The sequence below is a fragment of the Nelusetta ayraudi genome, unplaced genomic scaffold (assembly GCF_046127955.1).
Source record: "Nelusetta ayraudi isolate G7.1 ecotype Tasmania unplaced genomic scaffold, CSIRO-AGI_Nayr_v1 ptg000079l, whole genome shotgun sequence".
NCBI lineage: Eukaryota > Metazoa > Chordata > Actinopteri > Tetraodontiformes > Monacanthidae > Nelusetta > Nelusetta ayraudi.
The window spans coordinates 2735604-2761541 of record NW_027466129.1 but is presented as its reverse complement, the minus strand read 5'-3'; the positions used below and the strand labels follow the sequence as shown (position 1 = coordinate 2761541).

General features: G+C 52.0%; 2 protein-coding genes and 1 long non-coding RNA gene across 7 annotated transcripts; 1 reads left to right on the top strand and 2 right to left on the bottom strand.

Moving 5' to 3' along the window:
• Positions 1-1504: 1504 nt before the first annotated feature.
• LOC142900030 (uncharacterized) lies at positions 1505-3559 on the bottom strand. The gene is made up of 3 exons (XR_012928850.1): positions 3446-3559; positions 2958-3022; positions 1505-2060 (listed from the first exon to the last, which is right to left on the bottom strand). It is a non-coding gene; the product is annotated as an uncharacterized LOC142900030 (long non-coding RNA).
• A 127-nt stretch (positions 3560-3686) lies between these two features.
• On the top strand, positions 3687-21245 carry phf21b (PHD finger protein 21B). 5 transcript variants are annotated; one of them, XM_076044021.1, is made up of 14 exons: positions 3689-4111; positions 11599-11643; positions 13102-13311; positions 15451-15531; positions 15629-15916; positions 16024-16149; positions 16229-16280; positions 16403-16479; positions 17095-17149; positions 17286-17308; positions 17430-17615; positions 18236-18302; positions 18452-18555; positions 18966-21245. In XM_076044021.1, the coding sequence occupies exons 1-14, from the start codon at positions 4058-4060 to the stop codon at positions 19188-19190; spliced, it is 1593 nt and encodes a 530-aa protein (XP_075900136.1). In that variant the 5' UTR covers positions 3689-4057; the 3' UTR covers positions 19191-21245. The 5 variants fall into 5 exon arrangements, with proteins under 5 accessions (XP_075900139.1, XP_075900136.1, XP_075900134.1 ...); XM_076044019.1 differs by having other exon boundaries at positions 17424-17615; XM_076044020.1 differs by having other exon boundaries at positions 3690-4111; positions 17427-17615.
• A 693-nt stretch (positions 21246-21938) lies between these two features.
• On the bottom strand, positions 21939-25605 carry LOC142900018 (rho GTPase-activating protein 8-like). Its single transcript, XM_076044035.1, has 13 exons — positions 25392-25605; positions 24937-25020; positions 24171-24317; positions 23987-24074; positions 23769-23900; positions 23509-23595; positions 23337-23435; positions 23138-23248; positions 22987-23060; positions 22834-22911; positions 22622-22750; positions 22438-22541; positions 21939-22360 (listed from the first exon to the last, which is right to left on the bottom strand). The coding sequence occupies exons 2-13, from the start codon at positions 24974-24976 to the stop codon at positions 22163-22165; spliced, it is 1287 nt and encodes a 428-aa protein (XP_075900150.1). The 5' UTR covers positions 24977-25020; positions 25392-25605; the 3' UTR covers positions 21939-22162.
• Positions 25606-25938: the final 333 nt, after the last annotated feature.

Genomic DNA, 25938 nt, shown 5'->3' with positions numbered 1-25938 from the left:
CTTTGCTGCAGTTGATTGTTCAGTTTGATCAAACTGCCATTTCAGACGGTTTGGTTTTCTGACCAAAGTGCCCCAGTGGTGGCTATGATATCGCCAAGAATCACAAATCAAACAAATCAGCAGAGTTCTCAGGGGAAGAGCTTGTTGGTGACCCCTGGTGGTCAGGGGTGGGTCAGAGCTAATCGTCACGTGCCAAAGAGAGGAGTTCTACTGCAGCTGCACACAGCAACCCCTCATGATGTCATCACATTATTTCTGCATGACACCTTCCAGCTGAAAAATCTGTGTGTGAGTGTGTGTGTGTGTGTGTGTGTGTGTGTGTGTGTGTTTTGCTGGGCAGTTGTGTTGTGAGCTGTCACACAGAGAAACTTGTGCTTGTGAGTGAGAGAAATGGGTCACATCCTGGCATGGTCATACAATCAGGCGTGACAGTCACATGATGCAGGTGTCTGCTCTCTAGCGCCGCCAGCAGCAGCAGCAGCAGCAGCAGCAGCAGCAGCAGCAGTGCTACAATCTTCACATTCGACCTCCGTCCCGTCCGCCAGAAGAACCTCCTGCACAGGATGTGACTTTCTGTAAAGCTGCTGCGCAAAACTGTCAGTGTGAGTATTTTCCTTTTTACGACTTTTTACTTTGACTCCCTACATTTATACACAAATATCTTTTAAGTAGTAGTTTTTACTCCTTCCATCAGAAAAAAAATATGTTGCTTACTTTTGTGTTCAAAAGTCTTGAAAATAATACAAGTTCCTTTCAAAGTCATTCGATTAGTATTGATTATAGTTGTTGTTGCTTCAAGTGGAGCCATTTCAACTCTGCTGCTGTGTAGTTGAATATAACAGTGGATGATATTTTAGAGACTAGAGATTATTTTAGAGGACCTCGGCTTTGGGGTCAAAGGTCAGAGCCTTTTCAGTCAAAGAGAAAACAACATCGGTTATTGTTATTAAGAGTGTCAACATCCCATAATGTCTCACTGGTCAGAACGATTTACTGATTACAGTTTGCTTGAGCTGCAGATGGAAAAGAAAAAAAAACTATAAACCTATAGTATTGAGAGTATCAAAGCTGTTTTAAATGATCCAGATGCTCATCAAGACCTCAGACCTCTGACCTCTGGTCACTTCAGTCCCGATTACTCTGTCCCCCATTTTCACCTTTTGAAAAATGATCAACCAATGTATTGCTTCATAAATGACAAAAAACGTTTTACTTCAGTACATTTTAAAACCTGTACTTTGGAGTTGAATCAGTACTTCTACTTTTTTGTCTTTTTACTTTTACTTTTCCAGAGGATCATATTTTTGTACACACACAAGTATCTGTACTTTTACAAGTACACAAAAAGTACTAGAATACTTTGAATAATCTTGGCCACCTCCATTGGTAATGATGTCACTCTGTCTGGGTGAAGGCAGGGTGACACCCGAGACCAGTGGCCACTTTATTAGGGCAAACAACAAAGACCCCACGAATCAAATCAAACCTGGATTATTTCATTAAAGGCATTTTTTAATTCAGTACAATTCAGAATGTGAACTTTACATTTACTTGAGTAAATGAGTTGAAACAGTACTTTTACTTTTACCAGAGTATTTCCAGGGTTCCAGGGTTCCAGGGGCCTCGGCCAGTGCCGACAGATGGCCGGCTGAGGCCTGGCAGGGCGACGCTGCACCGCAAAACCATCGTCCAGCTGATCGCAAATCTGCTTCCCGGTGACTCCGAGCGCACGTCAGTGGAGCAGCAGCAGACTGTGAGTGTCACCACCACACAGTGCAGCTGTGCGTGTATGTGTGTGTGTGCCTCTGTGCGGTGCATATTGTAATTTTCCTGCATCTGCCAAGTCCAGAAAGGAGGTGCTTTTTTCTTTCCAAAGTTTCCTCCTGTTTTTTGATGGGAGGCTGCTGAGGAGTTGAAACTTGCTCCACATGCAGGAGGACAAAGCCACTTAATTATACGACACAGAGCCCTGGGGCTGTGGGGATCGGAGGTTGGGGTGGGGGCGGCTACTGGGGAGGGTCACACACGCCCTGCAGCATTCCAAGGTTGTGTTGGGATTGCTGGAGAACCGACAGACAGACGGACACAGACAGACAGGCAGACAGGGAAGGAGACACCGTCAGCTGCAGTCTCACCGCTGAGCCGTGAAATGGGAGGCAGCAGCAGCAGGCCGGGCCAATGGGGGAGGGGGAGGAAGAGAGGTAGAGGAAGGGTAGGGAGGAGGAGGTAGGGGGGAGGGACTAGTTTGTGCCTCAGCTGCGGTGGACAACACCGTCAAACTGCAACTTTGCTCCGGGTTCATGTAGAATTTAAAGGCCCCTTCATTTCCGGGTACAAGCTGCATGGAAATGGGGGGAGGGGAGGGTGAAGTAGGAGGAGGAGGGGGAGCAGGGGGACGGGGAAGAAGATAAGGGGGAGGGGGAGGGGCATCTGAGGGTTTGACAGATGTATTCATAACCCAGAGGGGGGGTTGGGGGACGAAGAAGAAGAAGAAGAAGAAGAAGAAGAAGAAGAAGAAGGATGTTGCTGCTGCTGCTGCCTCTGTCCGTGGTGCTGAGAGACTCCGAGTCGAAACTCCCACAATGCACCGGGCTATGAGTCCTCGCCGCCACAGTCAAAGCGCCAAGTGCCATTTCTTTCTCATCAACTCTCCCATCACATACTCCGAAGCCCCGCCCCCTCACCCTGACCCCCTACCCCAACCCCCCACTCCTTTGATTGGTCCGCCCCCCGCCCCCTAGTCTGTCCCTTCACATTGCAACTCCTGATTGGCTGGCATTCGCTCGGCACTGCTGAGAGCATGGCTCCGGCCAATGACAGGAGCTCCAGGGAGGAGAGGGTGGGAGGAGGAGGAGGAGGAGGGGGAGGTCAGGCAGGGAAGGGGGGGAGTTAGGAGTATGTGTGTGTGTGTGTGTGTGTGGGGGGGGGGCGTTCTGGGAACCTGCTGCCACAATCACCTTCTTTGTGTATCAGGAGCCAAAAACCAGGAGGCTTCAGTGTTTCTCCAGTGAGACCAGCAGCACTTCAACACACACAGGAAATACACAAATGAGTTTCTTCACGAGTTTGTGACCCACCCCCAGAAAAAATGTTGGTTAATTCTATCAATATTGTGATAGGACCATCAATTGACTTTTCTTCTTCTTCATTAGAACAAATAGTAATCATGGATCTTAAATGAAGGAGCTGGAAGTGTGTTTAATGTGGTGACTACAGTATGGGTTGTATTTGTTGGGTTATAGTGAATCATTTTTACTATTATTATTATTATTATTATTATTATTATTATTATTATTATTATTTATTTATTTATTTTTTTTTAACTACAAAACACCACACAGTGGAAAAACACCTCGGAACAACAGGGGGAAAATGACAAGTGACAGTTCCGGACTTCACAGCTGCGAAAGCACGAAACTATTTGATTCTAAAATCCAAAAAGCACCTTTATAATCAATTCCACAAGACAACCCGGAAGTGTCTTTACGCTGCTGACGAGCTGAAACCTTCTCAAAGTTTCATCTCGGCTGTGAGGAGGCTGTCGTTCGGGTAGTTTTCTTCTCACTATTTCTCTGCTCCTCGCTGCTGAAACTGCCTCGCTGCATACTGCGCATGCCCGGTCTGCGGAAGGGGGGGTGGCCTGCTCGCTCTGCCTCCATCCGGGAACTTCCGAATTACCATTGACAGCCGAAGCGCAACTTTCCCCAGGCAAAGTGAAATCAAGCCGCGGACTCGGACAAGATATAGTCCCGCTGTTTTGAGTTCAAATCGCGGTGCGAGCCGCGGCAGCGACCCCCAACCGAGGCCGCCACCCTCGACCGTCGTCCGGGGAGCAGTGCCGCCGGTCCCGGCCTCCGTGTGGCCGCTTTGGAGCACTTTTCAAGACGGGCGGAAAGTGGGTGATGAGTCCCAGCCTGTGAGAGGAGCGAGAACTTGCTTTCCAGCCCAGAGTAGTTCTTCTTTCAATTGTTATTGTCGCTTTAAAATATCTTTAATTCACTCAAAGTTCGCCTCGGCCGCAGCCAAAGTGGGAGAAAAGTGCTTTTCCGAGCGGAACATGGAACTCCAGGGCCTGCAGGAGGCGCTGAAAGTAGAAATCCAGTGTCATCAGGTAAAGCAAAGCTTGTCTTATTCTGCCCGGGTTGCTGTTGTGGAGCAGCGGAGATGTGAAGCGATGAAGCCTCGACTCTCCGGCCGAGCCAACCGCTGGTCGATGTGTCGCCGCCACCGCCGTCGTCTGTCGGCGGCGACACATCGGCCACTTCCAAGTGCGATTAAAGTGCACTTTCCGCGGCAGCACTCCGGCCGGGCTGCCGCCACTGCTTTTGCGAGTAGCCGGAATTTTGGAACGATAATGCGGTGGAACTGTGTGGCGATCCGGACGCGACCTGAATATTTATGAGGTGCAACAAACTGTGTGTGTGTGTGTGTGTGTGTGTGTGTGTGTGTGTGTGTGTGTGTGTGTGTGTGTGTGTGTGTGTGTGTGTGTGTGTGTGTGTCCCTCGCTGCTTTGTTCCTGCTCGAACGCGGTAACTTGGGAGAGTTTTCGGCCGCAGCCCTCGGGCTGAGAGATGGAGCAGCAGCCGCAGGTACAGCCGCCCCTGGTGGCCTGATGCCCGGGGAGCAGCTCCTCCGGCCGCCGAGCCGCAAAGTTTCGCCGCCGAAATGTGTCGATGGTTCGGTGTTGTGGCTGCTAGCTGAGGCTAGCTGGGCTTGTGCTAACTGTGGAAGTTGTGTGTGTGTGTGTGTGTGTGTGTGTGTGTGTGTGTGTGTGTGTGTGTGTGTGTGTGTGTGTGTGTGTGTGTGTGTGTGTGTGTTGGGCTGATGGAGTTACACTCCCTCCTCCATCAATGCACACTGTGTGGCTGTGCCACTGCCGGGGTTTCTCTTCTCTCCCTGCTCCGGTCCGATCTGGTTCGGTTCAGACCAGACTGGACCGGCTCCACTCTCGGCATACAAACTTGTGCAATTCAGACAATTTGTAGCGTCCATTTTGAGTGGGTCGACATGTTTGTGAGTGACGGCGGAGGCCGATGAGAGCAGCTCGGCTGGCCGGGTGTCGGCTCACAGTTGGCCGCCGACGTGACTGCTGGAGGCCGCCGCTGACCACCGAAAGTCGCCCTTTAGCCTTTAAAAAAAAAAATTGTGCTCCAACTGAGCCGTTGTGTTACTTTTACCACTTTAGTCCGCTGCTGTTATTTTTTCCTCGCTGGTCACGTGAGCTGCAGCGGCACCACCTGATTGGCCCACGGCTTCGCTTTCACTTTTCTAACGGTGTTTAATGGCGAGCCAAAGATGTCCGGTGCTAAGTTGGAGCTGCGAGGCCGCGTCGACACTTCAGCACCTTGGCCAGCTCCGCACCGCCCCGGCAGTTCAACACCGAACACTCCTAGCAGCAGCAGCAGCAGCAGCGGCGGAGGAAAGAGGAGAGGTCCGGAGAAATGTGCCTTTATTTACCGGAGCCTGTTTACCTCCGCCCGACTGCCATCGAGCACACTTCCTGTGGAATGTGTGTGTGTTTACTGCACAGCACAACACAACAAACGATTACACAACAGCAAAGAAACATCAGAGAAGGAAACAGTGAATGAGAGCCCCGCTTTGGCACTCTGTGTGTGTGTGTGTGTGTGTGTGCGCGTGTGCGCGCGCGTGTGTGTAGAAAAAGACTTTACTGCCTTACAAGATAGACTTCCAGCTGTTGATGCAGACTGACTGCTCCTCATTTTCCAGCTCGTGTGTGTGCGCGCGCATGTGTGTGTGCGCGTGTGTCCATCCCCTCCTCAGTTTGGTAGTGGAAGCTTCCATTTTGAGAGCAGGGGGTTGGGGGGGCAGTGGATGCGCCCCCTCCTCCATCAGAAAAGTCTGCAGAGTTTGATGCAGGAGGAGGAAGAGGGGGGAGGGGCCGCTCGTGCTCCCATTAGCATGTTGATGCTTTGATGCTGTTTTTTGGTTGGGACCGGAGAGGGGAGGACGGGGAGGAGGAGGGGCCAGCGGGGGGAGGAGACAGGAAGCCCCCGTCAGCAATCACAACCACGTTTGGACTCACACTGCTGAATTTATCTGCTGTTTTTTTAAATTTATTTTTTTTAAATGTGACCTTTAGTTTGCTTGTACGTGCGCACGTACACACACACACACACACACACACACACACACACACACACACACACACACACACACACACACTGTTTTAATGTGCAGCGTTAACCCTGGCAGGAAGTGGAAATGAAGAGGAACTTGAGGCCACAGGGAGTTTTCTTTCTATTCTTTCTCTTCTTTCCCCTGCTGTCAGACAAAAGCAGACGATCATCGATGAGACGATGCAGGAGGTTTCCGAGGGAAGCCTAGAGGTCATCTCATGGTCACGGCCCTGTTTCCTGTGGTGGGGGCAGAGGAAGACGTCTGGTGTGGAAGTGGAGGATCAGTCAGTTTGATGAGCATCGTTCCTCCTCGATGGTGTGATTTGAAGAAGAAGAAGAAGAATGGATGTTGTGGTCTCTCCTCTCTGAGCTCCACTTGCTCTCTGTTGCATCATGGCTACACTTTATCACAGTCCTCTCCGCTCCATCTCCACTGCGGAGTGAACGAGTCTCTCCTGCCCACTGAGTCACTGGACCACCGGACCCTACCCCGGAGGTAAGGACCCAGAGGTCAGGGTTCAGCTGAGGCAGGAATCATCACCTTATACCTCGGTGATCATCATGGTTTTCTAACTGCAGTCGGATGATCAGCTTTCTCTGATTGGTTGAACCAACTCGCATGCGTGCGTGTGTCTGGAAGCAGCTTTAATGCATGATCCTCCTCATTGTCCTTCATCGGTCCAGCTTCGTCTGTCCCACCAAGGACCACGGAGCAGCAGCAGCAGGGTGTGAGACATCACAGGACCAGGGTGACATCATCTCCTCGGCTTCTCCTTGGCTCCCTGCTGAGACCCTTCATATTGAAAGCATCTTGGAGGAGATAATCCCTCCTCGTTCTCACTCATCCACCAGCCTCAAACATCAGAGGCAGCCTGAAGGTGACATGGAGTCATGTGACCTGAGCGCAGAGGAGCAGTACCCCTTAGCTACGCCCCCCAAAACACAGCATCTTCAGCTTGGATACCTGTGATGGACGTGTGACCCTCTGGTTGGGTTGGAGTGACATCACTTCCTGTCTGGTTGGCTGCTGCTTTGCCCTCATCAAGACACCAATCTTACACCAGTTGATGCTCGCTAGCGTCACCTTCAGGCAAAGCCTGAAAGGGGGTACCACCTCCGCTGGTGGCCGGAGTGTTCGGTGTAGGAAAGTTGTCATTTGTGAACATGTGCACTACAAACACGTGGAGGCTGCTGTTTGGCTGAAGGAGATGGTTCAGGTGTGGCAGGGGTGATGAAGGTGATGATGATGATGATGATGAGCAGTTTGTAGCTCCTGCTGCTGCCTCATCACTACTGTTGGCATTAGCACTTAGCTCCCAGGCTGACGATGAAGAGGAGGAATGTTATTGTCTTGGACCAACAGCTGCCTCCCTCTCAGCCTTGCTCGCTCTCTCTCTCCACACCTCATTCACTGCTCGCTCATTAGCTTTCTGTGGCGAGATTGTGTGTGTGTGTGTGTGTGTGTGTGTGTGTGTGTGTGTGTGTGTGTGTGTGTGTGTGTGTGTGTGTGTGTGTGTGTGTGTGTGTGTGTGTGTGTGTGTGTGTGTGAGGTCGCTCCTTCAGTCCTTTTAAAGGGCCAAACAATGGAGTCAGTCAGCCAGTGCCGCCACAAAGAGGTCAATTATGGAGGAGCTGGAACAAAGAGGAACCCAGCGAGATGTTCGCAGGTTCTCCTGAAGGCTCTTTGTCATGGAAAACAGCCTGTGTGCCCCCCTGCTGGTTGCTGCACACCGGACACGTCGGGTCTCGCCATCCCTAAGCCTCAGAACGTCCCGTTCTGACTGTGCGGCTGGGACCGGCAGTCCTCTTGCAGGCTGACATCCCATAAAGTTTTCCGTGGCATGGCAGCGATCGTCCTGACAAGGGGGGAGGGGGCGGAGCCTCACCATATAAGGAAGTGAGCGACTTGAATGGAGCTTCTAACAAAAAGGATCAGACGCTGCTGCTCCTCTCAGGGTGAGGGGGCGCCACTTCCTATTGGCGGCAGGAAGTTTGTTTCTCACTGGGAGGGTCATTGGACTAGCTGTTGGGCTGGTGGGAGGGGCTCCCGTGCCCTCTGTGACATCACGCAGGGCTTCCCTCCAGCAGGAGAAGCATCCAGCTGTCACTTCAGGCCGTCAAGCTCTTCAGTCACGTGACTGTGGCGCCCTGCCAACCTAGGAACCCCCCGCTTCTCCTCCTCCTCCTCATCCGGAGGAAGGTCATGGGGTCAAACATGGCGTTTCACCAGGCGGTTGGCGGCAATAAAAAGGCGCCGTAAACGTTGCAGCGCCGCCACACCGGACTGTCAATAAATAACTCCGGGGGGGCGGAGCCTGGAGAGGGGAGGAGCCTGGAGAGAAGGGCGGGGCTTGGAGCAGCCTGTTGCCATGGAGACGCCACCACTTCCTGTTCGATCTTCTGTTTACACCAGACTGAAGGTCAGAGCAAGGTCAGGGGAGTGAGCAACAGCAGCAGCAGTGACTCTGAGGAACTAACCCAGGCTTGGGCAAACTACGGCCCGGGGGCCCTATGGGGCCTGTTAAGCTTTTTAATCTGGCTCTTAAGCCGAACTTGAATAAATGATATTAATAGTATGTCAGTCATAAAACAACTGTGTTTCCTCCATGTTTTCAGTGTTTTCAGAGTCATTTCAATAACGGTCCAAGGATGGTTCTAGGAGGTTCTAGGTGGTGGTTCTGGGGTGCTTTGGGTTAATTCCAGGTAGTTCTGGGGTGCTTCTATGGTGTTTCTTGGTGGTTGTGGTGCTGGTTCTAGGCCAGATGGATGATGATAAGATAGATAGATAGATGGTGGCAGTTGCTGTTTCTGGTCTGAGGCTGGGATCCTCCTGGGGGGCGCCAGAGGGCCCCAGGAGCAGCAGGAGTCATCCCCGCCCCCAGGATTGGTTGGGAAGTTCGAAACAAAAGAGTATGTGAGAAAGTTTTCCCTGAAGCCCCACCCTCCCCGGCGGCGGCGGCAGGCTGATGTGCGCTAAGCCGTGCTGAGCTGTCAGGATGTCTGATCCTGATCAGCTGTGGCTGATAAAGTCTCTCAGCTCAGTGGCCCGTTATAATCTGTGCAAAATCCCTTTAATCACAGCCACGCTAACACAAACAACCCCACCCTCCGCCCCCTGCTGGCAGCAGGTGGGACTGCTGCTCCTCTGGACAGACCTCACGTGTTCCATGGTGGTGAAACCTTGTGCTGCTGGGTCGAGGCGCAAAGGTCGGAGGTCACCAGAAGACCTCCACTGCTCCCCCCGCCACCCCAGGTGTTGTGTGGGAGGTTGTGCTATAGAGCCTGTAGGCCATTGGTGTCAAACTCTGGCCCGCAGGCCAAATTTGGCCCGCAGTGTCATTATATGTGGCCCACGAGGCCAGTACAAAATCACTACTAGAGCTGCTGGCCCGCTGCTGTTAAACAGCACATGTAGCGCGAATACTACAAATCCCATAATGCTCGGCTCAATCTGGACATTCATTGAAGGATATTATTATGATAACTTAACTGGTTTACTGTTGTTATTTTATTTTTAAATGTATTATCAGCCCGTGAAAAGAGGTTACTGTTGAATTTCAAATCGGAAGCCTGCGTATAAAAAAGAGCCATATGACTTTTATTTACATTTTATTTATTTTGATGAGTTTTTTTAAATTTGAAATTGGATTTTGCATGAGTGGATATTTATTGTATAGTATGAAACCCTGTTCCATGTTCAGGTTGTTGAAGACGCTACACTGTTCTAGCTGGAGGAAGATTTTTTTTCAATGAATTTGAATTTAACTTTTTAACCCCACTGAGTTTTTGAGTTGGCCCCCTCTGCTGTTGGCTGATTGGTCAGTGTGGTTGTTGGAGGCGGGGACAGTGTCCTGCGGGTGTGGGCGGGGGGGAGGGTCTGAACGCAGATATGGTCAGCGGCTTCCTGCCAGGGAATGCAGTGACTTAAGCTGAACAGCAGGGGGCACTCGGTGCACGGACTGGACCTGCAACTCAGCATCACCTGCCAGCATTAAAGCTCTGTCTCCCGCATCACAGCCAATCAGAACACAGAGGGAGAAAGCGAGGCGACAGCAGGGCTGTAGCCTAGCAACAGACAGACAGCCGGGGATTGTGGGGGTTGTAGTGTACGGAAGGGGGAGGGGGGAGGTGGCAGAGGTTGGGAGGGGGTGGGGACAAGGGGCGACCTGGCCTCCAGGTCAGGCTGAAACCTGTGAGACCAGCAGGAGGGGGCGCCACTTCCTGCTTTGAAGTGGAGCTGTTTCTTCTGGTTGAGCTCCTGTGTGTGTGTGTGTGTGTGTGTGTGTGTGTGTGTGTGTGTGTGTGTGTGTGTGTGTGTGTGTGTGTGTGTGTGTGTGTGTGTGTGTGTGTGTGTGTGTGTGTGTGTGTGTGTGTGTACGCAGCACAGTTTGTTCTAACCTTCGCCGAGGAGACAACAATAGTTAAACGAGGGCCAGTTGCCGTAGCAACGCACCAAATATAAGGTGGAGGCGGAGGAGATGGAGGAGGTGAAAGAGGAAGTGGGGGAGGTGGTGGTGGTGGAGGAGGAGGAGGAGGAAGCAGACATCTCTCAGCTACACTGCGGCTAGCAGACTAACGGGCTAACGGCGCTGCCCGCATCCCCCCCCCCCCCCCCCCCCTGGTCAAAGTTTAGCTGTCCCCCATCCACTGAGTCGCCACAGAGAAAGTTTGAGCAGCCGGAAAAACAACTGCATTTCCTATAATGCCACCCAGCGTCACCATTTCGTGTGTGTGTGTGTGTATTTCGTGTGTGTGTGTGTGTGTGTGTGTGTGTGTGTGTGTGTGTGTGTGTGTGTGTGTGTGTGTGTGTGTGTGTGTGTGTGTGTGTGTGTGTGTGTGTGTGTGTGTGTCCTTCCTCCAGATGCTGTCAGACAATCATTTAGTTGCTGCTAATGAAAAGCCAGTCTGCAACTTATTACATGGAGACAGAGGACACGCACGCACTCACGCATGCACACACACACACACACACACTCACACTGCTCCCCTGACATTTTTTATAAAACAATGGTCATAATAATTATGAGTATATAGCATAGTGCTTGACCTTTGACCCTACATGGTTTAGCTTCTTCCTCTTTGGTGTGTGACAGACATGTTGGACAGCTGGCTGCCGTTTCCCATGAGGCTCGGTGGTTTGTTCTGTGTGTGTGTGCATGTGTGTGTTGGCGGCAGATGTCTGCAAGTAAACATGTTTGTTTTATTTTGCTGAGCAGCCTCTGCACTGCCCCCTACAGGCAGCCACAGGCACTATGTGTTCCACTGGCCAGAGAACCAGTTTAAACCAGTTGGCACCAGTCGTGTGTGTGTGTGTGTGTGTGTGTGTGTGTGTGTGTGTGTGTGTGTGTGTGTGTGTGTGTGTGTGTGTGTGTGTGTGTGTGTGTGTGTGTGTGTGCGCCCACTGAGGGGAACTCTGGGCCCAACATGGAACTCAGTTCTTGTTGTCTCTGTGTTGCAGAACCAGACGCTGTGTAAGAGCCTGAATGAGCTGCAGAACGGACAGGTAGGACCACCTGAGTGACCCCCCCACGCCCCCCACCCCTCCACCCCCTCCCATCACCCTCACCGTCCTCACCCAGCCTCCACCCCCACCCCCTGCTTAGCCCCGCCCCCCCCAATGGTGACTGTAAGAAGTTTTCAGATGTTGGAGAGCTCCTTTAGTGCTGTCATCTGTGCTGTCATCAGTGATGTCATCAGGTCCCAAAGTTGACAGCTGCCGCCACAGCGTGCGTGTGTGTGTGTGTGTGTGTGTGTGTGTGTGTGTGTGTGTGTGTGTGTGTGTGTGTGTGTGTGTGTGTGTGTGTGTGTGTGTGTGTGTGTGTGTGTGTGTGTGTGTGTGTGTGTGTGTGAGAAAGTTGTCATTTGTGTCAGTAGTAAACCCAAAATGAGGAACTTTCCCCTAAATTCTTAGTGGTGAGTCGTGGAAGTGCATCAGCCTCAGATTTAGTGTTTAGTGCTCTGATCTTGTATGTGTGTGTGTGTGTGTGTGTGTGTGCGCGCATCGGCAGCTCTTTGTGGCTGCGTCTGTCCGACTCCATTGTGTCCAGCCTCCATCTGCTGCCCCCTGCCCCTCCCCCCTACTCCTGCTCTTGGCCTCAGTCTGATTTGGTTCCAGTTGGAACCAGTTTGACGTCGCTCTCCCTCTCTTTCTCGCTCTCCCTCTCTTTCTCTCTCTCTCTCTCTCTCTCTGCTGGACTAAACTTTTGATTCCTTCTCTTGATTTGTGGGACTGGGAGGTGGGGGGGGGGGTTTGTCTTTGACCTCTGTGACTTTTCTCAAACTCGACCAGCTCCTCCTGTTGGCGGGGCGGGGCGTGTCACTGACGTGTCTAGTGCATACTGCATAGGTGTCAAACTCTGGCCCGCTAGCCAAATTTGGCCCGCATTGTCATTCTATTTGGCCCGCGACGCCAATATAAGATCACTACTAGAGCTGCTGGCCCGTCCCTATTATACAGCACATGTAGCGCTAATGCTACAAATCCCAAAATGCTATGTTGGTGCGTCAATCAGGGCAGGACATTGTTATTTTATTTTTAAATGTATCATCAGCCCGTGGATAAAGGTTACTAAGTCATTTATGGTATAGTATTAAACTTTGCTTGTTTCATATTCAGGTTGAAGCAAAACTTACACTGCATGGTTTAGGTCCAGAATTCATGAATGAAATGCTAATGGAATATAAACCCAGTAGGACTCTGAGATATGCAGACTTCAGACCAGATTAGTGGAGTCCAGAGTTCAAACTCAACAAGTTTTAATTCACCTCTATTGATGCATTTTAAGCTGTCTTTTTTCTCTCTGCACTTCTGTGTTTTTTTTAAATGCTTTTAAAATGTTGAACTTTGCATCATGTGAAGCACATTGAGTTGCCTTGCGTATGAAATGCACTCTATTAATAAAGCTGCCTTGCCTCTGTGTGTATGTGTCTCTGACCTCCTGCTCCGTGTGTCTCCCTGCAGAAACTGGCGGTTCGGGCTTGTCCAGTGGGTGGCGCCAAGCCGCTGGCGCTGACCCGGCCGCCAGGCCCGGGCCTCGCCATTTCTGTGGTGACGCCGCACCTCAACGGCCAGAGGGTGGAGCTGGCGCCGCCGCAGGTTCCGCCCACCAACCTCCAGACGGGCGCCATCACCTTCGCCAGCAGGACAGCGGTCGAGCTGCCCCCCCCTCAGGTAACCTGTGACATCATCAGCCTGCTGGTGGTGGCGCTTCACACACTCCGACCAATCAGGGGGTGGAGTGGGACTGACACACACACACACACACACACACACACACAAACAGACCAAAGTTTCTCCTGGTGGTGGTGGTGGCGTTTGTCTCTGTGGTGCTCTCTGCTGGCAGCTGGATGAACTGCACCATCAATGGTCAGAACTTGTTCTTTGTGTGTGAGTGTTTACACACACAGCCCACCCCCTCCTTCTCTCGTCCAGATCTGGTTGATGACTGGTGGGGGTTGGGGGAGGGGCTGGATGCCCATAAAACAGGAAGTCAGCGCTGCAGGTTTTGGGGGGAGGGGGTTGGGGGGGGGGGTGTAGGCCCACCCCTCTCCCCTCCACCAGTCCTCCCCCCCCCTCCCCCAAAGAGACGCGGCTGGGCCTCGCAGAAAAGAGCGAGTAATTACGAAAAAATGAAGGATTCTGCTCTGTGCAGTTTCCATGGAAACAGGCTGCCCCCCCTCCTCCCTCCACCCCCTCCCCACTCCCTCCCCCTCCCCCTCTTCTGTGAGCCGCAGCACAAAACGATGGAACGAAAAGGATTTTCACAGAAGAAGAAAAGGAGGCCAGGGGAAGAGGAGGAGGAGGAGGAGGAGGAGGAGGAAGTTTATCACCCTCCACCAGAACACGAGGAGAACTTTATGATGTTGCAGCAGCACACACAGACACACAACAACAACAACAACAACAGCAGTAGCAGCAGCACACCTGTCTTGTCGTCACTGTTGTTGCTGCCATGTAGTTTGTGTGTCTGGCGGTTGGTCAGTCAGTGGGTCGTTTGGACGGTCAGCTGGTCCACTGGCAGGAAGCAGCTGCTGGTCAGTGAGACTCTGCTGGGGTCCCAAAGCACCCACTGGCTCCCTCTACTGGCAGCTCTATGGAGCTACTGGAGAGCAACTCATTAGCCACGTTAGAAAATTGTGTTATTACTCAAACGTCCAGTTGGCAGGTGGTAATAAATATATAATAATAATTAAATATATACATTAATTTACACATTTATTTGCATTTTCATGACCAGCACATATACTAATAATTTGCTTACATTAAATAAATAACACTCGCCTTTTTCTACCGATGGATCAGTGTGAGTGCAATGCATGATGGGATACATAACTGAGCCAGTGACCATTGGTTGTGCACGACTTGTAGTGATGCATTGTGGAACACACTGAGTGGAATATACAGGAAGTGCTGACATTCGCACAGGATTTGGACACCACTACTAAAACATGGCAAAGCTCCCTGTGTAGTGACTCCATCAGGCGTGGGCAAACCACGGGCCAGGGGCCATATGCGGTCCGTGAAGCTTTTTAATCAGGCCCTGAAGCCGGACTTGAAGAAATGATATTAATAGTCAGTCGCTCTTGAAATAGCTGTATTTCCTGTTTTCAGAGTCCTTCCAATAAAGAGCTAAACACCGTGGGGCTTGAAAGACACTGATTTGGTTGCAACTTTGCTTTGGTTCATTTTCAATTGACATTAAAGCAACATGTTTTCTACACATACCATGATAGATTTTTTTTTCCTCCTATGAGGCGGCTCACCAAAACACTCCATCCATCTGCTGCTGCTCCGCCCCCTCTGTGACATTTTACAACCCATTGTGGCCCACCAGTCAAAAAGTTTGACCACTCCTGGTCTAGTTGATCCAGGCATGGTTCTAGGTGGTCCGAGGTAGTTCTGGGATGTTCTAGGAGGTTCTAAATGGTTCTATGTGGTTCTCAGTTGTTCTGTGATTGTTCTGGTGGTGGTTCTAGGCCAGACATGGCCAAACTACCAAACTCCAAACTATATTTTTTCCTCCTATGAGGTGTCTCACCAAAACATCCATCTGCTGCTGCTCCGCCCCCTCTGTGACATTTTACAACCCATTGTCGCCCACCAGTCAAAAAGTTGCTCCGCCCCCCTGGTCTATACAGTGACAGTAGGGGGCGCTGTAGGACACAGCCAGAGTGTCAATTGGCGAGTGGAGGGTGTGTGATGTCATCAACAGTGGACAGCAGCTCACTCACCTGTGTGTGTGTGTGTGTGTGTGTGTGTGTGTGTGTGTGTGTGTGTGTGTGTGTGTGTGTGTGTGTGTGTGTCTTCCAGATGCTGGGAACCCTCATCAAGGTGCCTCAGGTCAGCTCGCTGCACCGGCTGGCCGGCCACGCCGCCACCCTGCTACCTCAGGTGAGCGTGCCGGCACAGCGCCCCCCGCAGGTGGCCCAGCACAGAGCAACCCGGGTCTAAAGCCCTGCCCTCTCTCTCCCTCCGTCGACCCCTGCAGGTCAGGCCAAAGACCCACATCCCCGACAGCCTCCCCCGCAGTCCGTGCCAGGAGCCGGCGCCGCTCGGCCAGCAGAGGGCGACGGCGGTGGTCAGCCCGCCCAGCCAGGGCGCCGCCACGCTGCCCACCGCCAACAGCACGCTCAGCCCAGACGGAGGTCCGGACTCCGCCCCCCTTGCCACCGCCGCCGCCCAGCATGCCACCGCCGGCACCGGCGTGGCTTACGCCATCATCGCCGCCTCGCCGGCCAATGGGAACAGAGCGTCGGCCGTCAGCGAGGCCGTCAAGGTGGGTCAGCTGACCACCGGCTGCTCCTCCTGCAGCTCCACCTGCAGCTGCACCGCTGTCTTACACCTGTGTGTGTTTGTGTATGTGGTGATCATGGTCATTATCAGGTGATCATCATCCAGCCTCAAGCTCCCAGCGGTTCTGAAGGTTCTCCAGAGAACCAGGCCAGCGTCCCATCCCAGGACTCCCCCTGCCCCTCCCCCTCCCGCAAGAGACACCCCGAGGACCCCGAGGTGAGCCCGCCCACCCAGTCAGCTGACCGGCCAGCAGCCAATCGGCAGACAGCTGGCTGAACCTCTGTTGTCTCCACAGAAACTGGCCTTCATGGTGGCCCTGGGCCTGGTGACCCCTGAGCAGGCGGAAGGTGAGCTCCTCCTGGGGACACAGCGTCACCTGCTGGTCTTCCTCACCCCTCACACCTCTTTGTCCCACCCCCCCGACACCCCGACCCCACCCGACCCCCCATGACTCCTCCCCCCCCACCAGAGATCCAGCTGAAGCGCCATGAGAGGAAGAGACGCAGCACAGCCAACCCTGCCTACAGCGGCCTGTTCGAACCCGAGGTCAGACACACACACACACACACACACACACACACACACACACAGACGCACATATATACACATTTTATTAACTTTACTGTTTTATTGTATGTTTATCAAATAAATCATTGTGTGATCAACTGTGATGTATACATACAATCAGACAACAACACTGTGATACCACATCCACTCTATGGATTCAAAAAGCAGCGCCTTATCCATACTGAGTGGCTACCAATGATGGCAGATATAGAGCAATATGTTGTTAGCCTTTCTCTCAGAGATACCAGCCATCTAAAGGCCTCTGAGCACTAGTTTGTACACATGACCGAGGCAAAGTTTACACCTGTAGCTCAGCTGAGAAATCTCTGCAGTCTGCTTGAGCTGTTGATATTTTAGCAACTTGTTTAAGAGGGCGTCTTCAAGGCAAACACACACGCACACACATGCACACTTTCTGTTCCTCTGAGAGGAAGTGATGTCACAGCCCGCCTGACAACTAACTCCTCCCTCCCTCTTCCTCTCTCTCTCTGTGTGTGTGTGTGTGTGTGTGTGTGTGTGTGTGTGTGTGTGTGTGTGTGTGTGTGTGTGTGTGTGTGTGTGTGTGTGTGTGTGTGTGTGTGTGTGTGTGTGCAGCGGAAGCGGCTGGCATCCCACTACCTGGACAGCTCCCTCTACCTGACAGCCAGAGGTACGAGCACCTGCTGCTGCTCCTCAGCGAGCTAACATGCTACTGAGCCACTAATGGCATCATACTGTGTCAGCTAACGTGCTAAGCTAACCCGCTAACTAACTAACCTGTGCTCTGCTTCCGTTCAACACGCCAGACTCTGACGATGTCTGCTGGAAGGTAGGTCACATGACCCCGCTGATGACGTCATGCACCCGTCATTGACTCCTCTCGCCTTCCCCCCACCCCCTTGCCCCCCACCAGTTGTTAACCCCCTGACTTGCTGTTTGGCCAGGAGGAGGAAGAAGAGGAAGAGGAGGAGGAGGAGGAGGTGGAGCATGAGGAGCACTGTGCCATCTGCAGAGAGGATGGGGAACTGCAGCTGTGCCACGGCTGCCCCAGAGCCTTCCACCCTGACTGCCTGCAGCCGCCGCTCAAGACTCCGCCTGCTGGAGGGCCCTGGTACTGCCACAACTGCCAGAAGAAGGTAGGCGGCTCTTTTGGAGCTTTTATGTCTTATCAGAAATGGACACCACACTGGCAATCTGGCGGCATGCCAAATCCCCCCCCCCCCAGTGGCCACTGGAGGTACTGCAGCAATAAAAGCCCAACGAGGTTCTTAGCAAATCTTTTTAATGCAGATTTTTCACCATTGGTCTTTTAGTCTTTCAAGAAAAATATATAAAGGCCAGAAAATCACCAGAAAAGAGCTTTACATTCCCTTTGTGACATCACAGTGTCGTATGTTGCTGCTGTGTCTCATTTCCTCATGATTGGCAGCTGTGTCCTGATGCATGGCCGTTACAGTGGCATGATGGGAAGTGCTACATGCTCTATGTTGCCCTCTAGTGAGGAAGTTAAAAAAGATTTTGGTGTCTGTGCTGGCTGAGCAACTACATTTAAATCTCCCTCCTGCTTTCTCTCTCTCTCCCCATCTCTCTCTCTCTCTCCCTCTCCCTCTCTCTCTTTCTCTCCCTCTCTCTCTCCCTCTCTCTCTTTCTCTCCCTCTCTCTCTCCCTCTCTCTCTTTCTCTCTTTCTCTCCCTCTCTCTCTCTTTCTGTCTGTCTCGCTGATCATGTGATCATGTGACTGGGACGTGTCCTCCAGGTGCTGAACAAAGAAAACGTGTCGTGGCCGCACAACTTCATCCAGTCCTACGTCACGCACAAGACAGGTGAGTCTCAGTTGAGCAGGGTTCCTCCTGGCTGGAGGCGTGGCCTAACCTGTGTGTGTGTGTGTGTGTGTGTGTGTGTGTGTGTGTGTGTGTGTGTGTGTGTGTGTGTGTGTGTGTGTGTGTGTGTGTGTGTGTGTGTGTGTGTGCAGTGAGGGAGGAGGAGAAGCGGCGGCTCCTGAGGCGGAACGGCGAGCTGAAGAACGAGTGTTCTCACCTGGAGGAGCAGGAGAAGGAGCTCAACGACACGCTCAAGGTGAGGGCCAATCACAGCGGTTGCTGGTGCCTGTGGCCACGCCCCCTTCCGGTCGCTGCCAGTCGGATTTTAACCATTCAAACCGCAAACCTTAGTGTCACGTGAAATACAATCGTAACAATATGTACGTGTGTATGTGAGTGTGAATGGTTGTTTGTGTGGCCCTAACAAGGAAGAAGGAAGAGGGGATTGAAAATGGATGGATGATAATAATAACAGAAATTTTGCCTCTTTAGTGTTGCCTAGCCTAGTCTAGCCTAGCCTAGCACAAAAACTGACACCTGCAGTGAATTTTGACCTCTTCCTCACGTCAGGACTGAGGGTCACGGTGGTCCGTATGAAGCCCAGTGAGCTAACAGGAACCTGCTCCCTCTGTGTCTTTGTGTGTGCGTGCGTGTGTGTGTGCGCAGCACTGCGTGGAGCTGCGGGACGGCCTGCGGGGTCAGCAGAGGGACACGCAGGCGTCGCTGCAGCGCCTGAAGGAGCTGATCCGCCTCATCCAGCGGGAGCAGGTCATCCAGGTCACGATGACCGCCTCGCTGCTCACCCAGTCCTGGATCAAAGCCACCAGCAGGGGACCGGGGGGCCCGCCTGGGGGGCCCGGGGCCCCGGCCACGCCTGGCCACCACGACTAGCCCCGCCCCCTCCGCCTGGGGGAGGGTGGCCGTGCCATTTCTTTTTGGAGTATTCCTCAAACACAACACCTCCAGTGCTTAACGAGATTCCTTCGCTTCTTTTCTATTTCTTGGCCTTAAAACGTATCAACCGATCACACACAAAGTTATGACGGCGTCCCCCCCCCCCCAAACACCACCACCACCTGTTTTTATCAAGCCAGAGTCGTCCAGCAGGTGGCGACAGAGAGCGGTGGAGCTGGTGATTGCGGCTGTGGCTGCTGCCACGCCATTCAGGAAGACGACTTGCCGAGTGAACAAGCCTTCAGACAAACAGAGAAGAACTTTTTTCAGTATTAATAGAGTTAAAAAAAACAAAGTATTTAAGAGCAAATTACACAAATTAGCATTTCTAGCTGAGAGTTTAGTATTTTCATGCTGATCAAGTGTGAGTATTGAAGCGGATTCACTGTACATATGTTGTATTATCATCATCATCATCATCATCATCATCATCATCATCATCATCCTCATCATTGTGACGAGGCCAGTTTTCCTGCAACCAGAGGACCCCTGAATGCCTCACCGCTCGCTGCACAAACCACAAAGGCAACAACGACAACAACGCGACCCAGTGGGCCCGCAGGTCACGTGACTCGGCCCGCTCTCCTCCGTGTGTGCGTGAGGGTTCAGATGCTGAGTGTTTGGTGTTTCCCAGCTGCCCCTGAATGCGGCGCGGGTGTGTCCTTCCTCCTTCTGGCCCCTCCCCCTCTTGACGGCGAGGAGAATATGCCAAAAAAAACAAAACACTCTTGTTTTTTTGTTTTTTTATTTGTACCGGTGGCCCCCTCCCCTCGATGCTCCCCCCCCCCACCGCTTTTCTAGTTTCTTTTTTCAGTTGGCCAACACTTGATTGAACACTGCCTGGTACGCCGCCTTTGCCGCTCTGAGAAGTTCTGTCTCGCCAGTCTTCCTGCTGGAAGCCGCCGAACACCAGTCCAGCCATCAAACAGTGCACAAGCTGTCGACCAGTCAGCCGTTAGCATCACGTCACATGACCCAGTCTGAGCCTGGTGAGTGCAGCCAGGAGACGCGTTATGATGCCAAAGTCATGTGACACAAGTCATATCAGAATGATTGACAGTGAGACGGTAGAAACATATCTCATCAGCTATTTGTTTTTATTTCTACTATTGTTTTATAAAACATCAAGTTCAAAAAACAGAATATTTATTTTTTATTTTCTACTGTTTATTTTATACAATATTGTTTTTTTTACATTTGTATTTATAGTTGTTTTCAAATTTTTTATTTACGTTTTCATAAAAAAAAAATTGTCATTCTTTCTTCGATCCTGTTTTTGTAATTTATTTTACCTGAAATGTATGATTTCCTTTTCTATGTTCACTGCACTGAAATCCTACTTCAATGTGTGAAATGATCTTGTCGCTCTGTGACAACCGATCAGTGATCGGCAGTGTTCAATGTCCAACACGTTGATACCACCGCTGACCAGCAGAGGGCGCCCTCCACACTCTTAACACACTCAACCCACGACCTGTCACCAGTCAGAATGTACCACGTGACGCGGCGCTCGCTCACCTGAGCGCTGCAGACAGTTTCACTGGCCCCGCCCACTGGCCCAACCCACCCCTCCCTCCCTCCCTCCCTCCATCCCTCCCTCCTCCGTTTCTAGAAGCTTCTCCGGGAGAAACTGTGCAGCGCTTGAACAGATCTATTTTAATACACGACACGACATTTGAACAAAAACATTTTTATATTCTTTTATCAAGGAGCAAAAACAAAAAACACTAAGAGAGAGAGAGCGAAAAAGAGAGAGAGAAAAAGTTGTGTTTCTGTTCTGCATTCTGACTGATGTGTTCCTCCGCCACAAGGGGGCGGTGGCGACACATGTAAATGGAGACGACGGTGTGTGTGTGTCGGCTGTGGAAGTAGAAGTGTGCCCGGCGACTGTCCAGTGGCTAGAAGATGTATAGGAACGTGTTTGTCTTGAATTTTTTGCCAGTGTAGTATTTTTTTTCTCTGATGCTGAATTAAAGAAGAAGAAGATTCAGAGTCGTCTCACTCTTTTTGTACTTGAACTTCTTACAAACGAACAAACGAGTCCTTAATAAACAGAGCTGAAGTACAAGATGCAGCCAGTGTCGTCTGTCCAGCCCCAGAGCTTCCTTCCAACTTGAGCGGCCCTTTGTGATGTCACAAAAGGCACAGATCATCTCTCTTGTTGCTAAACAGTCTTTTTTTTTTTGTCCTTGTGTATTTACTTAACGGGCCGGTGTGCGAAATTTGCCTTGATTTGATGTCAATGTAGGTAAAAGGGGCACATTGGGGTTCTACCCCTCCCAAGTTTCCTTAAGGTGTCAGCAGGGGGTTATGCATCAGAAAACTGCATTCGGCAAGATGTTTTAGCACTCCAAAACAACAAGACAACAAAAGAAAAAAAATGTACAAAATAATATTTAAGACGATTATAGAAGTCTACTATGAAGTTTCAACAATGGGCTAAATTAAATGTGCCAAGACTTGTGTCTCAAGTACTAACAGTAAGCATCACTTTGTCGGCTTGTCAGGAGCCCTCTGACAGGCGTCAACACTTCGGTGCCAAGTGGACAAGATCTTCTTGCTCATTGATTTGAGACGGGTTCAAAACCTGCTCAAACTCTTGACGTATGGATGTGTCAGGTCATGTGACCCCAATAGCCGCCAATCACCATGCTGCACTAATACACACTCACAGAACCAGGTGGATGCAAAACATGTAAGTTTATTGTTTGTGACACTTTGGCCTGATTGTGAAAGAGAGAAAAACTCTTTCACTACATAGAAATCATCATTGTAACAATAAGAATGTTCTTTACTTGGACTTTTTTAGAACTCAGTGCAGCTGAGCAGTTCCATCCAGACCTGAAGATGGCGCTGGAGGGACACGGCTGATGTTGAGAAGGTCGTGGGCCGCAGCCAGGGGGCGCCACTCAGGCGGTGGTGGTGGCAGTGGTAGTGGTGGGGGGGAAGACGCAGTGAAAGTGCTGTATGATGATCTCTGTGAAAATGTTAATGGGTGTGAGCGCCCCCAGTGGCGTGGAGCCGTGTCGCGGCCGCACCACGTTCACCCCGAACACACAGGCTAGGTTGGACGAGCTCATCTTGTTGACCAGGCTCTCCTGGGACACCTGGAGAAGGAGGAGGTCGGGAGGTTGGAAGGTTGGGTGGGTGGGGGGTGGGGGGTGGAGGGGCTCTGCAGCCTCACCTGGTGCAGGAAGCCAAAGAGGAACCTGGCGACGGCCAGGTGATGCTCCGGGAGAGACTCCAGCACCTGCCGACTCCTGCTGACCCTCAGGCTGCTCTCCACCGCTGCACACACACACACACACACAGTGGTCAATCATGTGACTGTGGTCACGTGACCTCAGCGGGCTGCCGCCCCCGCTCACCCAGCAGCTCCTGGATACGGCCGTAGGTCCTGAAGGTGAGCAGCGGCTCGGGGAGCTCCCTCAGGAAGGTCTTGAGGACCACGGCGGCCACGTGGACGTCCTCGTAGAGGTCAAAGTTCACTGGTTTCCCTGGTGACAGGGTCACAACGAGCACAGATAAGCCACTTCCTGTTTTGGCGGCGTGTGTGCTGGTCACTCGACCCCAAGCTCACCCAGGTTGTAGAGCTTCTGGATGTCCTTAATGGTCTGAACCCGAGCAGAACGTCTGAAGATGCCCTCAGTGCTCAGACCTGCACGCACACACAGGGTGTCAGGGTGTCACTGTGTTAGAGGGTGTGATTCTGATGAGGGGGGGTGTCTCTGACCTTTGACTCTCAGGTAGCTGACGGTGTCTGTGAGGACGGGGGGGATGACGACACCGCGGTTCTTCTCCCGGATACTGATAAACACACACTGTCACTGCAGGCTGGTTGTGTTGTGTTGTGTTGTGTACTGTTGTGTGACTGGCAGACTCACTACTGCAGACTGACACCAAACTGCTGAGTGGGCAGGGGAGGCCGTGGGGGTGGAGTCTTCAGTGGGGGCGGAGCTCCGCCCTTCTGAATAGCTCGCAGCTTTTCGTCGTGCCTGTCAGACAGCAGGGAGGGGCTGAGCGGGTGAGGGGGGCAGGACGTCCTGCGGTGGTGGCGGTGGTGGTGGCGGCGGCGGCCCCTACCTGAGGACTTCCTGTGGGACCTGCAGCTGCTGGCAGCTCACCAGCTCCCGGAGCTCCGACAGGAAGTTCACGTACGTCAGCTTCTTCCCAAACTTGTGGCTGTAAGGTGACAGGAGGTGAGAGGGGGCGGGGCCACAGGCTGGAAGAGGGCAGAGCCCGCAGGTGCTCCTACCTGAGCAGAGGTTTGAAGATGTTCCACACGATGCGGATGAAGTTGGTGGGGTGGACCACGTAGAGCGCCTTCAGGTTCTTCTTGTACCTGCAGACCAGGGGGTCATGAGATGGCCAGAGCCACGCCTACACGTCTTCCTCCTCCTCCTCCTCCTCTTCCACTTCTTCCTCCTCCTCCTCCTCCTGCTGCTCCTCCTCCACCATCTCCTCCAGCTTCTCCTCCTTCTCCTACTCCTCATGACTGATGGACGGCCCACCTACTTCCTGTCAAACTCTCCGTACGCCTCCCGCAGCCACTTGACGGACGGCTTATTGCTGCTCCTCAGGCCGTAGTGGAAGTAGACCAGGATGTAGTCCATCTCCACGTACTGGTCCAGGGTCAGCTTCAGGTACCTGCACAGGGGGTGGGGGGTTAGTGAGGGCGCAGGGGGCGGAGCCAGCGAGGGTTGGGGGGGGGCGGGGGGGGAATCAGCACGTACTCCAGAAGGCGGCGGTGGTTGAGCTGGTGGGACGGCGGCAAGCAGCAGCTGCTGAACACCACCAACTTCCTGCCGTAGCTGTCGTCACCTGGAGAGCAAGTGGGTCGTTAGGACCACTGGCTGTCCAACAGGGGGCAGCACACCTGATGACAGTGGTGGTGGTGGGAGGGGTGGAGCTACTGACCGCAGACCTGGATGATCCCGTGGCGAGCCACGTCGTAGTACGGGTGGGAGGCGTCTAGAGCGGCGGGAGCAGGAAATGAGGGAGCATGGCCCTCCCGTGGCTCCGCCTCCAGCTCTGCCTCCAGCTCCGCTTCCTCCTTCTGCAGCTCTGTCAAGAAGCAAACAGGAAATAACACCCGCTCCCAGTCAACCAATCAACGGAAGATTGACAGTGAAACAGCAGAAGCGGGAGTGACGTTTCGCCCGACGACAGCCTCACAAGTCATTTCCTATTGGCTAAAAATACAGTGGGCCCCCGGAGACCCCGCCCTGTTGGTCCCACAACGCTGGGAGGGTTTCAGTAAACACTGACACTCCGATAACACACAGGAAATGAGCCGACCGGAAAATAAACCTCTGGAAAAAGAAAACAAGACACAGGAAGTCAGCTGACTGTCCACAAGCCAATCAGCTGACGGATGGCTTCAGCAATGACGCTGCTGATAGAAGTGAAAATAATGAAAAATAAATGCAGGTGAATCAGAAACAGTTCCTGAGGATAAAAAACATCTTCACTCATTTCAACCTTCGCTCAAGATAAGACATGGAACTTAAAGTAGACAGAAATGATTTTGATTCATTTATTCATTAACCTGAAATATTTAGATGTGTTTATTCCTAAAAACCTAAAGCTCAATTTTTTTCCTTTAACTCCCCCGGAACTTTATTTGCAATTCAAAACTTTCATAGAATACAATTAACACTGACATACACATATAGCAACTCACCTGTCTCTGCCAGCTGCTCCAGCTCGGACGCCGACGTCATTTCCGGCAGCCCGGCGGAACAAAAACAAATGGGTCGATACGGGCCTGTGAGGAGCGAGGAGACACGCCCACCGACAGCAAGTCTCAGCAAGGTATTTCACACATGTCACACAGACTGAAGATAAAGAAAAAATGACACACCTGTTACACTAAACACACACACACACACACACACATACACACACACACACACACACACACACACACACACACACACACACACACACACACACACACACACACGTGAGCTAGTGAGGCTACATTTAGCATGAGGGAAACACCTGACCTCATCGTTGGAAGAATGAAACTGGGTGTAAGTTACCGAGTCGGAAGTTTCAGGCGCCACCTTAACTTACAGTTCGATCAAAACGCCGCTGTCACAAAACTCGCCGCGTCACCAAACTGTGGAAACTCACCTGGACAGGCGCGAAGCAGAAAGTCCACCGCCAGCAGGTAACAGACTCGCTCCAAAAAGCTTCCGCCTCGGTCCTGCCTGCCCCCACCGCACCGCCACCAGGACTAGAGTTGCGCGGATGCGCATGCGCAGTGTGGAGGCCGGTTTAGATGAACGATAAAGAGTCAAAGATCCTCAACTGAGTCGCCAACAACAGGAAAGAACCGAACAGGAGCCGAGTTGATTCATCTGAGAGGCAGCTGGTAAAATTGAACCCCTAGATGGCAGTGCAAGACAACGGGTGGCTGCTGCTGCTGCTGCTTCGCAACGGTGTGCTGCTTCTCAGAGAGGAGGACGTTCTGACGTCCCACTCCATGGTGACACACCTGTTTATTTGAGGTCCATTGTTACAAATATAATATCTCCCTCTTAATTCAGATTAATTTGAAAAAAAAAACCTTGTCACTGCAGGAGTAAAGGAGATGTTTTTTATTATGGAAGTTTTTTTTTTGTTGTGGATCTGGACCAGGACTGGGACAAGAGATGGACCAGGACCAGGACTGGTAGGA